The sequence below is a fragment of the Hordeum vulgare genome, chromosome 2H (assembly GCF_904849725.1).
Source record: "Hordeum vulgare subsp. vulgare chromosome 2H, MorexV3_pseudomolecules_assembly, whole genome shotgun sequence".
Taxonomy (NCBI): domain Eukaryota; kingdom Viridiplantae; phylum Streptophyta; class Magnoliopsida; order Poales; family Poaceae; genus Hordeum; species Hordeum vulgare.
The window spans coordinates 63,016,372-63,030,347 of NC_058519.1; the positions used below are offsets into that span (position 1 = coordinate 63,016,372).

At 44.9% G+C, this 13,976-nt stretch overlaps 1 protein-coding gene across 1 annotated transcript; it reads left to right on the forward strand.

The window, feature by feature from the left end:
• Positions 1 to 989: 989 nt before the first annotated feature.
• On the forward strand, positions 990 to 3,269 carry LOC123429564 (translation initiation factor IF-2-like). The gene has a single exon (XM_045113590.1). It carries the CDS (start codon positions 1,684 to 1,686, stop codon positions 2,602 to 2,604), a length of 921 nt encoding a protein of 306 aa, XP_044969525.1. The 5' UTR covers positions 990 to 1,683; the 3' UTR covers positions 2,605 to 3,269.
• The last annotated feature ends 10,707 nt before the right edge of the window (positions 3,270 to 13,976 follow it).

The following is a 13,976-nucleotide window of genomic DNA, read 5'->3' on the forward strand; positions in this document are numbered from 1 at the left end:
TGGTATCCCGCACGGCCTTCTCAGCCTGGCCCGTCGGATGCAAAAGAGGGCCTCTCAGCCAGGCTGAGGCATACGCGAGAATCGGGCGTATCCCGCATCCAGGCTCGCGCATGCATCGCCCTTTCTTTTCCCTTTCTTTTTTTTCCATTGTCATCTCTCTCCCCACCGCCTTCCTCCGCTACCTCACCGGCCAGACCGCCTGCCCAGGCCGCGACGCCCCTCCACCATTCCTCCTCCCGGAGCTCACCTTCGGCCGCACCCCCTTCGCGCCGCTCCATGCCAACCTCCCGGACCGCGACAGCTCCGACCTCTTCTCCGGTTGCTCTGATGACGAAGACGACGAGAGCCCGCCCCGCCCCGCCTTCCCCGAGCTAGAGACCGCGATTGACGTCGCCATCGCCGAGTTCGAGGGGTGCCGCGCTCCCCAAGCTCAACCATCCGTTGCACCTGCTTCGCCGAGGTCGCCATGCTGCTCCGCTCCTCCGACTGCGTCGCGCACGGCCAGGGTTAATGACAACAATGCCATATGATATGCTGGATTGGGGGGAAGGGAGCGCTGGGATGATTTTCTGAAGAAGGCTCACAATGAACGCAATAGACAGATGGTCGCGTTAGTTATGGATTCGTAGTTGAGATCTAGAACAAAGCAGCTTTCGGGGACTTTTGTAATGCCGGATTGCTAGTAAGGCATTACCACATGCTGCTTCATCTCTTCTGATATTTAGAGAAACATATTTCAGATTTCAGTTAATTCTTGTTTTACTCGTTCTCTTTGTCCATGAAATGATCCACATTTAATTAAATGATTAAAATTAAAAGAGAAAAGTTCACAAGATGAATCTCAAATGCAGCCTACCAAACAACATCTATTGTATTATAGCATCTCTCATGCATCCATATCATGCAGTCCACCAAATACCCATCTTAGCTCATCTTTGCATCAACTCAACCAGGCCTAGCTCACCCTGGATCCCTCATGCGATGCAGTTTACAGCCACTCAGGCAACCAAACACACCCTAAGCTCCTCTTTCATAAGCACATTTCGCACAAAGAAAATTATGACCATAAAGGAGAAGCATATTTTGAGAAAAAACAATAAAAATCAGTACAAATCAAATTTAGTAGCTTAAACAATAATTGATACACGTTATTTTAGGCCGTGCTTAAGAACAATACAAATTAATTTAAGATCACTTTTTGTACCAGCCAATTTCGCTAAATCCAAACTGGAATGACTCTTCCATCTGTCTTTGGACATCCATAGAATGCACAGGCGTCCAGACTTTTAACTGAAGACGTTCTACTTCTTTTCTTCTTCAGTTAAAAATGCCTCCCAACTAAAACAGCTGGATTTACGGGCGAGCGCGTGAGATCGCCGCAGCCGAGCTTGAGTTCGTTTCCAGCTCCAATTCAGCCGGCGACAGCTCCAATCCGAGTTCGGCAAGAATTAGGAGCTCTCCCTGAAGAATAAACAGCTGGATTAAGGAATGAGCGCGTGAGATTGCCGCAGGGGTGAGCTTGAGTTCGATCCCATTTCCAGTTCAGCCGGCGGCAGTTCCAATCCGAGCTCGGCAAGAATTAGGAGCTCTCCCCTGAATAAATGGGCGGCGCCGGTGGGAGCAGCAGCTCCAATTCGATCTGTTCGCCCACCTTCCCGATCTCCAGACCTAGAGACACCATCGATGGCGGCGAAGATGCTCCAGCTCCGCAGCGCCGACGGCAAGGTGCTCGTCGCCCCATCGTGGGACTATCGCCCGGCTGCCGCCCAAGCCCTCCCGCTGCAGATGCGGGTGCCCTCGCGCGCCCTGGAGAGGGTGCTCCAGTACTGGACCAAGCACAGCCTGGCCAAGGCCACCGGTGAGTCCCGGGAGTCCCTCGCCCGCTGGGACGCCGACTTCCAGCGCCGTCTCGAGGAAGACGGCCTCGCCAAGGAGGCCGCCGAAGCAGCCCAAGAACTCCGCCGCCACGGCGTCCACCGTGGAGGGCGTCCCCGTCGCCACGCCGCCACGGCCGCATCTGATGTCGCGGCTCCTGCCAAGGCCGCCCGTGCTGATCCCGTCCGCGCCTGGTGTGGACTCGTTCAGCACCTCAGGGGTGTCAACCCCGGAGAACGCAGCCCCGCCCCGGCGATGTCTGGCGCCTTGGATGCCTCTGATATCGCCGCCGCCGCACGCCCTGGGCCTGCCACCACTTTGCCTGCCTCTGCTGGAGCTGACCCCGTCGACGTCCGGTGGGCCATCCCTGCCCGCGCAACCGCGTCTCGTGCCCGTGGACTCCAGATGGCTGAGGTCGAGGAGTTCACTTGCCACCACCGCAAGCGCCCGGCTTCCAAGAACTGCTCTTCGATGCCTGCCAATGCTGCTGCGCCCGTGAAGATCTATCGTCCCGTCGCTTCCAAGGCTTGCTCCTTCCTCGGCTCTACACCACTGCCTGCCCTTGCCACTGCTGTGAAGAAGGCGGCTCCAGCAGCTTCAACCCTGCGCGCAAGAAGGGGGATGGGGGAGCTCAGCTGCAAGATTCCGCACCAAAACCGTGTCACCGCTGCAGCACCAAGGAAGCAACCAATTCCTTGCTTGAGTCCAGTGGTATTGCGCCTTGGCTAGTCTTCTTTTAGCTTCCTAAACCATTCATACATGAGTTTCATTTAATCTTTGCATCTCTAGGTTCTGCACTTGCTTAGCAAGATTTCTATGTTCTTTGAATCCCTTTCAGTCATTAGTAATTTTACAGAGTGTCAGCAGAGTCTCCATCTAACTAGGCAGCAAAAACCATGCTAAGATGTGCACGACATAGTTACACTACATCCACACCTGGTCCTAAGTTAAGGGTTTAAGTAAATAAAGGGCATTTTCAGTCAATAAATCAAAAGTAAAGCAGATGAGCCAAAAATTGGAAACTCATGTACTGCAATTCCGGCACGAGACAACGTAAAACGCACTCGCTGCAAAATGAAAAACGCCCGTTTGCTACCCGGCTTGTAGCAGGAAAAAGGAGTAGAATTGAACTTATCGATGCACACGTAATCATGTGAGCTGCCTAGTGTTTGGAGACTGCTGACTTTCCTGTAAAATTAATCTTGGCTAAATTGGATTCTCAGGCATTGGCGTCTTGGTGAGTTAAAGTTGTAGTTTCCGACGAGTAACATTGGTTAGTGAACTCTTGTGTGTATGTTTGGGTGAAGCTTTGAGCTAAGCAAGTCCTTGATGTACTGACTATCAAGTCATACTGTAATCAGATTCAGATATGAATGAAATATTGTTGGCCGGAATTTGTGCAAATCATTTGAGTAACTTTCTGTATATATGTTTGTTGTATGCATCTATGATTTCTTAAAACATTCTGCCACTGCTCTAGTCGGAAAAGGGTTGCATCATAGTGCAGCTATTTGACAAATATGTTTGGCTTCTCTCAGATCATGCTAGCTTTTCAATCGAATTATGTGCAACAACAGTCTTACATATTCAAACTAACCTTGGCATTGCTTGGAATCGTTGGATCTGATTGGTCAATTTTAAGGTTGCTCAAAACTCTCTCTGTATTTGTGAAAATGTGATGAGAGGGAGACCTACTGCAAAAGCTCATTGGGCAATCATCGCTTGCGTTAGTTAGCATGGAACAAACAGTACATGCTGAATCAGCAACTCATGGCATGTCACATGGCAAACCAATTTAGATTGTCAATTCACTCCCACAACATATCCTATCGTCAGTAAGATCCTCTGTAAAGGTCATCCAATAGTCCATTATTTATCTACATTTCAGAGAGCAAGGTGATTTATTACATTGCTGATCTGATTGCCATTTGCCGTCTATCCTTGTTCACCAAAAGACAATTCCCTGCTACTGCTGCATTTGTGCTGGATGGTGAAACATAACATCATGGTCTCCAAGATCTTTCTGAACTTCTTTTTGGTCTCCATAAAAACAGTTCTGAACTCTGATGTGCAGTTGTTTTATTCCTTGGGAGCATGATATTCTACAAATTAGTAGGCATTAGACTTTATATTTGCTTATGTGAGTTTGTACAAATCAGGAAAGATGTCAAATTAAAGAGCTGTACTGAAAAAAATCCGAACTGAAAAAATACATATAAAATAATAATATTTACATATGTATCACAGGAACATGGAAAAAATAATCCTACAAATGAAATTCTTGCTGCCCCAAGCGACCCAGGACGAAATCGCCCACAGCAATGAAGCTACAGGCAAAAAATATGCCTTCAGTCAAAACACAAGTAGCTTAAGAAATAATGCAGATAAAAGAGCAGAGCATACATAGTGACATATGCACCACCACAATGAGCAGAATACATGAATGGAGATCAAAAGCTTGAGCGTAACCTGAAGAAAACAAAATACCCTAGCAGGATAAACACTTCTCATTAGACAGCAGGGTAGCCACATCGAATAAACAGTATAGACTCTATTTTAGTTCCCAAAAGGCAATTAATTAATTAGAAGGAAATGACGAATTAGATATACCTCAATGGTAGCTAATCCATGTGACACAATCTTAAACATCCGAGATCTTGTCTGCAATCACACAGGTGGGGTCACAGTAAGAATTCTAGAGTTAACATTCCATTTACTAAATGGAATAAGAGACCCTAAATGAGCCAGAACCCACTGTTACTAAAATATCTTCTGTATAGTTGGTTCATTAACATATTCTCATCAAGAACAAGTAAATACGTTTATATTAATCAAACCCATCAAGGTCTATACGCATCATGTTCAAGCATCCAATGGCTGAAAGTACATCGATCATATTGTGAGAAATGCTATGGAAACCTAGCAAAGTGAGCATTGGATTATGATAATTCCATTGAACGTTTTTTAGATATTCGTTTATCTCGTTTGTTGTGTTTCAAATCATATTAGGACAATCACTGGAAAACTGAATTTATCTGTTGATCAGATTGACTAATAAAAGGAGTAATAGACTTACTGGAAACAGCGAAAAAATATCTCTAATCATGATGTTCAACGTCTCTACAGAATGCAGACTGCAGAATCATTCACAGGCATCCAATTGGCTGAAAGTACAGTGGAGTGCATGGATTACTCTGGGAAAAACTGTGTTTCAGCACAGTGCAATTGAAACCTAGAACAAAAAATGAGCAATGCTGATTTAGGAAGTTAGAAACTAGGCTCACTTTACTCTTTTAGCATTACAGTAGCTCATGGAGTTCTGTTGAACCCTTTAGATAGTCGTATGTTCCATTTATTGTGTTCCAAAACCATATGAGAACAATTCCCGGGAAACATTGGCGCCTAGTCCAGTTTGATGTTGCGCTCTTCGCAGTAATTATGGACTTCTTTCCGATGTAAAGTTTCTTTCCTATTGACCGCGATGATGATATGGGGCATGCCGTACTGGTGAATCACACAGGACAGGAATCTAGTGACCAGCTTGGCAGCTTGGCTCGTGACCGGGTTCGCTTCAATCCACTTGCTAAACTTGTAGACCATGTTGTCACGACCGATTCCGGAATAAAATGATTATTGAAAAATAGCCCTTAATGTCATTCCAGCATTAAAATAATTCATGCTTGTAGACAATTCTTAATACAGAAAACCAGTAGCACTTGATATTATACATGGTTGAGCTAAGTCGCTCAATTATTTATTACAAGCACGCCAATATTAATCATGGAGGCGGACATGATGGTAGTACTACTAACTCGCAATATATGATGGTGGTGAGTGAGTGACGTGACTCAGTATACTACAACATGTCAACCGTTAGAGTGAGACTCGACATTTTATTTGGATGGCGGAAGCGTTGGCGGATAATACACTTGCAGACTCCAGGATCGCAAGACTGACTCGGACTTCTCTAGGCGTCGGACTCGTTATCGAACTCTTCATCCATGAGATCGACTTCATCAAAATCTGACCAAATCAACAAACTAGATGAATACTTTGAATGTACTCGCAAGATAGTCTATACATAAGATATAATAAATGCACACAGAATGCACATGCAAAAATTAAATTAAATGTAATATTTCAGCAAGTGTAATAATTAAATTGCAAGTTGGAATAAACCAAGAAGTGGAAGAGTTGGGCGATAGTCCTCGTGAAAAATCCAAAGAAAAATAAAATACACTGATCGGGTGTGTGAAGCGACGCCTCGAAAGGTAAACAGGGAAAATAAACTGTCACAGTTGGGCGTCGGGGCGACACCTCGAAAAGGACTTATAAGAAAAATAAAGCATTTCATGCCTCAGTCGGGCATCTGGACGACACCGCATAAAGGGCTTATATTGACAATAATAACATTCATGCTGTAGTCGGGCGTCTAGACGACACTGTATAAATGGCTTATATAATAATAAACATGTTACAGCCGGACGTCTAATCGATACCGCACAAAGAAGTTATATAATAATGAGCATGCACAGACGATCGTCTGGATGACACCGCATAAAAGACTTATCATAAAAGTAACATCACATATGCCACAGTCGGACATGTGAGCAACACCACGAAAAGGACTTATATTCAAACATATGGATATACGAGTATCGGGGTGGTACGACCAACCCACCAAATACTAAATGAATCAGTCATCATAACAGGTTAGCAAATAAATGTAACACTCATATCATCACAAGTAAATGTTGTCATACGAATTATTTGTTCTCCACACATCGACATGAAAACCGATATTTGACCTGTCAACCAGACGTCCTTGATCGTGGACGTGGCTACTCGAATAGTTTTGACTCTGTACAGAGTGTACTCTTTATCCAGAGCCAACGGGTTTCAATAGTGAGGGAGACTAGTTCCGGTTACGGTATTTTAGAATTAAACACACATAACCAGTACACACTCATTTCACCTTCCGAGGCCCGGAATCACCCGAAACCATGCTCAAGAAAAACCTATAAGACAGGGAGGCCGACACCTCGAATAGCATGGGATCAAATTTTACCACGCGCAACTAAGGGGTCCCTCCTCTTGATCTCAGTGGAAACACCCATGCCCCCTGACCGGATGATTGGCATTATTCCAGGGCCATAGAACCTTCATCCGACCCGTCTACTTGGTATGTACATGGAAACATTTTTGCAACCTACTAAACTGTATTCCTTTTGGAAAAGCATGTGGCAACACGAAAAAAATAAGATGACACACTCACAAGACTCGATCTATACCGATACAGAAATTGTTTAGTTTGTTAAGGTATTGGCATGCTCCAACATGACCATACCACAATCTATCATGTCCAGCGTGAATAAGCCGTCAATACATTTCCATCACTTCAGAAGTTTCAGATTATCCATGCATGCAATCGCATCAACATGTCATGCTACCATGTCTACATGCATCATTTTTTGTCGAGCAAACATTGACGACAAACACCATATCAAAGGTTCAAACATGCTTTCCTGGATCAACAAAGTCTGGAGTGGATTCGGTGCAGCGTCTCCTCCTTTGGTGTATACGTCACAAAAATATCGATATCTACATAAATACCGTGCTCTGATAAAGTTGTCCCGAAGTATTTTTGAATAAATACTATAAAAAACTACACTGGAAAAGAAAATTTAAGAAAATGAACCAAGTTCAAATCATTTTTATTTTGAAAGATATAAAGGAATTGAACCGAGGGACCTATCTGTTAGAAACAAAAAGTTATCCACCGGCTAATTTGAGAAAGGTAGAAAACGTTTTCCGGATGACTGCGCCATCGGAAGAAGAAAACGACTTTGGCCAGATGCGCTTTCAAAAAACGATTCGCAAAATAAAAAGATCCTGACGGGGAGGGTCCCCTCGTCAGGTTTGAAAACTCACCGGCGACAGAGGGCTACGAGGTCGCCAGTGATGATCGACGGCGAAACAGCGTAGGGGGAGAGTATAGACGCACTCAGGGGACTCCTCCGAGTGGACGACGGCTGCAGGCAAGACGAAGCTCACCGCAAGGACCTGCAAACGTCAAATTGACGCGCGGGTCAGAGGAGTTGGTTCAAAGGGGAACTAGCCGTGGGTTTTGGGCGCTCGATATCGACTACCTCGACCAAATTTTGCCGGGACCCGAGGCGGATCGAGCGGCCGGAGACGGAGACGAAGGCCTCCTCGGGACCTCCTTCTGGTCTAGACAGGCGATTGGGGTCACGGAGGGATGGTGCTTGGTTGCTGGGCAGCTCGGGGGCTCCTATTTATAGGCTGTCGAGGAGGTTCCCGCGAGCAGACAAACTCCGGAGTGGATCACAGTGAGACATAAGCTCAGTCAGGGGGTTACGACGGCGCGAGCAGGTTGACAATGACCCAGGGGTTCCATTACCGCTCCTAACTAAGCTTGGACTCGAGCTAATATGTCAGTGAGGCATAAGCTCAGTCAGGGGGTTACGGCGGCACGAACAGGTTGACAATGACTCAGGGGTTCCATTACCGCTCCTAACTGAGCTTGGAGTCGAGCTAATATAGCGGCGCGACGGGATGGACTCACGAGCGCGGCGGACAGCAGTCGTCGCGTTCTCTGCCGGCTGGGCCACATCGACGTACATGCGGTGTTGCAGGTCGAGGACGAACACACGACAACTCTAGAGGGAAAGGGCGTTGCTGGGACGGCGCTGGCCATCTAGAAGGGTTACTGCTGCGGCCGCGAGTGCTGCTGCTATCGTGGGTCATCCGGTGTGCCAGCTCACCTGCGACACCCTTTGGAGCAGCGATTAAACTACCTAGCGGCCAAGGGGAACAGGGGAGAAGGAGCCAACGTACGCTGGTGAGATTGGAGCAGCGATTTGACAGTTCGCGACATTTCTGTCCACCGGGTCTCGATGAAATGATCCTGGCAATTAGAAAATTTTGCTAGTGCTCAAATTTGGTGTGGTAGTCTAATAATGCATCGAGAGGCTCCCTAAATTTTTCTTAGAATTTTTGGAGTTGAAGAAGATTGGGTTTCAGCAAAAGAAGCAAATCTGGTCCAAACTTCATTCAAATCAATTTTGAAAATTTTGAACTGGAGGGCATAAGGTTTTTGGTTAACTGGGTTGTAGGTACGAAGGACAAGCTGGGGTAATCTATTTGGGGTCAAAATCTTAAAGCAGCTATGGGTTCCTTTGAAAAGTGCAATGGTCTGAAAACTATTTCAGAAATCATTTTAAAACTATTTGAGTGAAATAAAAATATCAACCAGGTTGGGAACTTTGTGAAAATGGTTGGGATGTTGCCTTGGGACAAGGGAGAATTATTGGAAGTGAAAGCTTTGAAAATAGACAAGGGAAGAAGTGGCAAAAGATTTTCCAAGAGAAGATCTATGGCAATAATTTCATTTGTGGTATTTTTAATAAAAAGAAAAATCTCACATCTTAAAATTTCTGTCTTGGAAGAATCATTCAGAAACTTTTAAAAGTCAAAAAACAACTCATGAAGTTTTTTTTTGTAAGAGGTTTTCTCAAAAATCAAGATTTTAAAAGAAAACTTCATCAAATTCCCAATAACTCTCTTTTAAAATAATAAAAAAAAAATCTTAGACCAAAATAAAAATTGAAAATGTTTGAGGTGTTTGTCGAGCAGGTAGTTCTTATCATCTTTACTGGTACGAAGAGGTCCAACCATGTCCATCCCTAGGTTGTGAACGTCAAGGTTATGGGAATCGTTTTACGAGATGTGGCTCGTAAGTGGCTAGTTTAAGAAAATAGCTGAACCCCCCCAGCACTTTTGGACAATGTTCATGGTGTTACTGCAGGCCAATGAAAGCCAGCATGATAGACCCTACTCATCAGGGTCCGAGGGGCCAGATGATGACCCCTAGTGCTGGAGTGAACATCGTGAATAAGTTGTCGGCCCTCTTTGGGAAAAACACAACATTGAAAAACCCCATTAACATTGCACTTGTAGAACTCTTCTTCGTGCTTGGTATAAGTGGTAGCTTGGCAAACTATACATTGAGCTTTCATCACGTCCTCGGGTAAATCCTTCCACAACAGGTAAGCCAGAATAAGGGTCATCATTTCGTGAGCCGAGGAAGTTAATTCTACATCTCAACCCTATTTGAAATATGCCCTAGAGGCAATGATAAATAGTTATTATTATATTTCCTGTTTAAAGATAATCGTTTATTATCCATGCTACAATTGTATTGAATGAAAACATAGATACATGTGTGTATACATAGACAAAACAATGTCCCTAGCAAGCCTCTAGTTGGCTAGCCGGTTGATCAATGATAGTCAAGGTTTTCTGGCTATATGCAAGTGTTGTCACTTATAACTGGATCACATCATTAGGAGAATCATGTGATGGACTAGACCCAAACTATGAACGTAGCATATTGATCGGGTCGTTTTATTGCTATAGTTTTCTGTGTGTCAAGTATTTGTTCCTATGACCACGAGATCATATAACTCACTGGCACCGGAGGAATACCTTGTGTGCATCAAACATCGCAACGTGACTGGGTGACTATAAAGGTGCTCTACAGGTATCTCCGAAGGTGTCCGTTGAGGTAGTATGGATCAAGACTGGGATTTTTCACTCTGTGTGACGGAGAGGTATCTCAGGGCCCACTCGGTAATACAACATCACACACAAGCCTTGCTAGCCATGTGACTAAGTGTAAGTCACGGGATCTTGTATTACGGAACGAGTAAAGAGACTTGCCGGTAACGAGATTGAAATAGGTATGCGGATACCGACGATCAAATCTCGGGCAAGTAACATACCGAAGGACAAAGGGAATGACATACGGGATTATATGAATCCTTGACACTGAGGTTCAACCGATAAGATCTTCGGAGAATATGTAGGATCCAATATGGGAATCCAGGTCCCGTTATTGGATATTGACCGAGGAGTACCTCGGGGCATGTCTACATAGTTCTCGAACCCGCAGGGTCTGCACACTTAAGGTTCGAAGATGTTTTAGTATAGTTGAGTTATGTGTGTGGTTACCGAATGTTGTTCGGAGTCCCGGATGAGATCACGGACGTCACGAGGGTTTCCGAAATGGTCCGGAAATGAAGATTGATTATTGGATGGTTTCATTTGGTTACCGGAAGGTTCTCAGGCATTACCGGCATTGTACCGGGAGTGACGAATGGGTTCCGAAAGTTCACCGGGAGGGGGGCAACCCACCCGGAGGGAGCCCAATGGCTTTAGGGTGGTGCACCAGCCCTTAGTGGGCTGGTGGGACAGCCCAAGAAGGCCTTGGCGCCAAGAGAAGACAAACAAAAGAGAAAGAAAAAAAGGGATGTGGGAAGGAAGAGAAGGACTCCACTTTCCAATCCTAATTGGAGTAGGATTCCTCCTCTCCTCCTGGCCGACGCACCCTTGAGGGCTTGGACCTCAAGGCAAGCCTCCTCCCCCTCCCTCCTATATATAGTGGTGATTTAGAGCTGATTTGAGACAACTTTTGCCACGTGCAACTCAGATCTAGACACCATAGTTTTTCTTCTAGATCGTATTTCTGCGGAGCTCGGGCGAAGCCCTGCAGGAGTAGATCATAACCACCACCGGCGCGCCGTCACTCTGCCGGAGAACTCATCTACTTCTCCGTCTTGCTTGCTGGATCAAGAAGGCCGAGATAATCGTCGAGCTATACGTGTGCTGAACGCGGAGGTGCCGTCCGTTCGGCGCTAGATAGGAACGGATCGTGGGACGGTTCGTGGGGCGGATCGAGGGACGTGAAGATGTTCCACTACATCAACCACGTTTCTTAACGCTTCTTGCTGTGCGATCTACAAGGATACGTAGATCCAAATCTCCTCTCGTAGATGGACATCACCATGATAGTTCTTCGTGTGCGTAGGATTTTTTTTGTTTCCCATGCAACATTCCCCAACAAACCCTGGTCATCGATTTCGGGATCTAGGTCCATGTGCATCTCGAGGTCAGGGTTGGAGGGCCCCGTCCTGAGAGGGCGATCACTAGTAAAGAAATGGCTAGCCACAAGTTTAATTAGTGACGTCTCATTTTCTATCCACATCATCATTTTTTTTAAATAGTGATGGCGTTAGTATATTTGGTACGTCACGAGTAATAGGTTAACGGTGGTGTGATGTCTAAAATCCACGCCACCAGTATTTGAGATCCAACCATCTCACCCGTTGCAAGTTATTGATGATGTGTCAAGATATGCCACACCATTGATACTATAAGTAGTGGTGGCGTGTGTAAATAGTGTCATGCCACCAGTAATTAGACCGGTCTGTTTAATTCTAAAAAAAATTAACCAGTTACCGGTGGCATGACTAAATAGTGCCATGCCGCTAACAGTAAACTCCAAGCACCAATAAAATTATAATTTTTCTCTTTCTCTCATTCACTCTCATCTCTATGTATTGATTGAACTCTCTCTTGCCAATTCCCAAAATCATTGTCGCCACCTCGATCTCTACCCACATCGCATTCCTCTCCGAGCTCGTTGTTAGACGGCCCTCTCTCCTCCCCTAACACACTGCAAGCCGCGCAAGCCATTCATATGAAGTGCCTGACCCAACCATCCCCTTGCGAGCCTTCTCTATCTCTCCCGCAACTCCTTAGTGCGGCCACCAAGGCTGGCCGATTCCGACGAGCCTCGACGGCTATGGCCGGCGCACTGCTCTGCACGGACCTCGTGTGCCTTGATTTGTCCTTGCCTAGGTCCAGATCCACCACACACGACCTCGAGTGCTCATGCCCAACCCTCCATGTAGCTAGGATTTCAGGCATGGTGTCGCGTTCGCCGTGGGCTTGGCTTCGGTGTCCCTGGCGGCTCCTCTCCAACGGTGGCTATGCACGACATCTACTAGAAAATTGCCATGGTGAGTTCCTCTCCTTTCTTCGTTCTCGGGCAGTGTGTCTATACCATATAGATCTGATCATTGCCATGTTGATGCTCATGTAGGTGTAGATGTATGTACACCACATGAAAATAAAATCATCTTCCTTCCTATGTTCTTCGAGAATGTGTCTACGCATTATGGATGAATGCATGAATCATATAGCTGATATGAACGTATACATATTTAGATGCATGAGTAAATAGTATAAATATTTTTTTTTAAATCCATAAATACATAGTGGTGGCGTTGGTTGGTTTTGCTCATGTCACTACTACTAGTTAATAGTATTGACCTGTATAAATGTGAATGTCATTGCTATTTTAAATAATGGCTTTACTTGGCACAAACACAAATTAAAACATGAAAAACGCAATCATAACAGTAGCATAATTGTGCAAACACTCAAGAACAGAAAGAAAAAGTGAAAAATACATTTTATTCATTGGGTTGCCTCCCAACAAGCGCTATCATTTTATGCCCCTAGCTAGACATAGATTCAAGTGTTGTCATCTTTAGTTTCCAACTCCTCAATCACGCATCCATAATTCCTTAGAGATCTAGCATGCATATTCTCAAAAATTACACTCCTAGGAATAAAGTTAAAGAATTCATTCATATGAGGAAGTTCATTCAAGTCGAAGTGAGCCCCAATCATCTTAAAATCTACGTTGTTGTTGCTAGAAGAGGCACCCTTGTTCTTGGGAGTTTGGGTAGTTTTCTTGCTAGGAGGAGTTTTCTCAATAGTTTTCATGGGAGAAAAATCCGTGCTCAAGTTACTAAAAATTTCTTCTAATTTATCAATCCGAGCCGGACTCTCTACTAGCCTTTCGTCAGTTATGGGTTGTTTCTCTTTCAACATTTTAATAGCTTCTCTCATCTTTGAACAAATACGATTAATAAGATCATGCACCCTTTTATCCAAATTTTCAACATCATCTTTGGTAAGAATTTTCTTTTCAGTAGCATGTAACCTTTGCATAACATGCTCAAGAGTTACAATTGTTTCATTTATAATGTTAGGCGGAGACCCCCAATAAACTTCATATGACATTAAGAGCATCGGAGGGTGGATAACTTAAGAAATTCCCCTCGGTGATAGTGTCAAGAACAAATCTATACCAAGTAATAATTCCCACATAAAAATTTCGAAGAAGAACGGTAATAGATTGCTTGTGGATAGATCTATCATGAGCATTG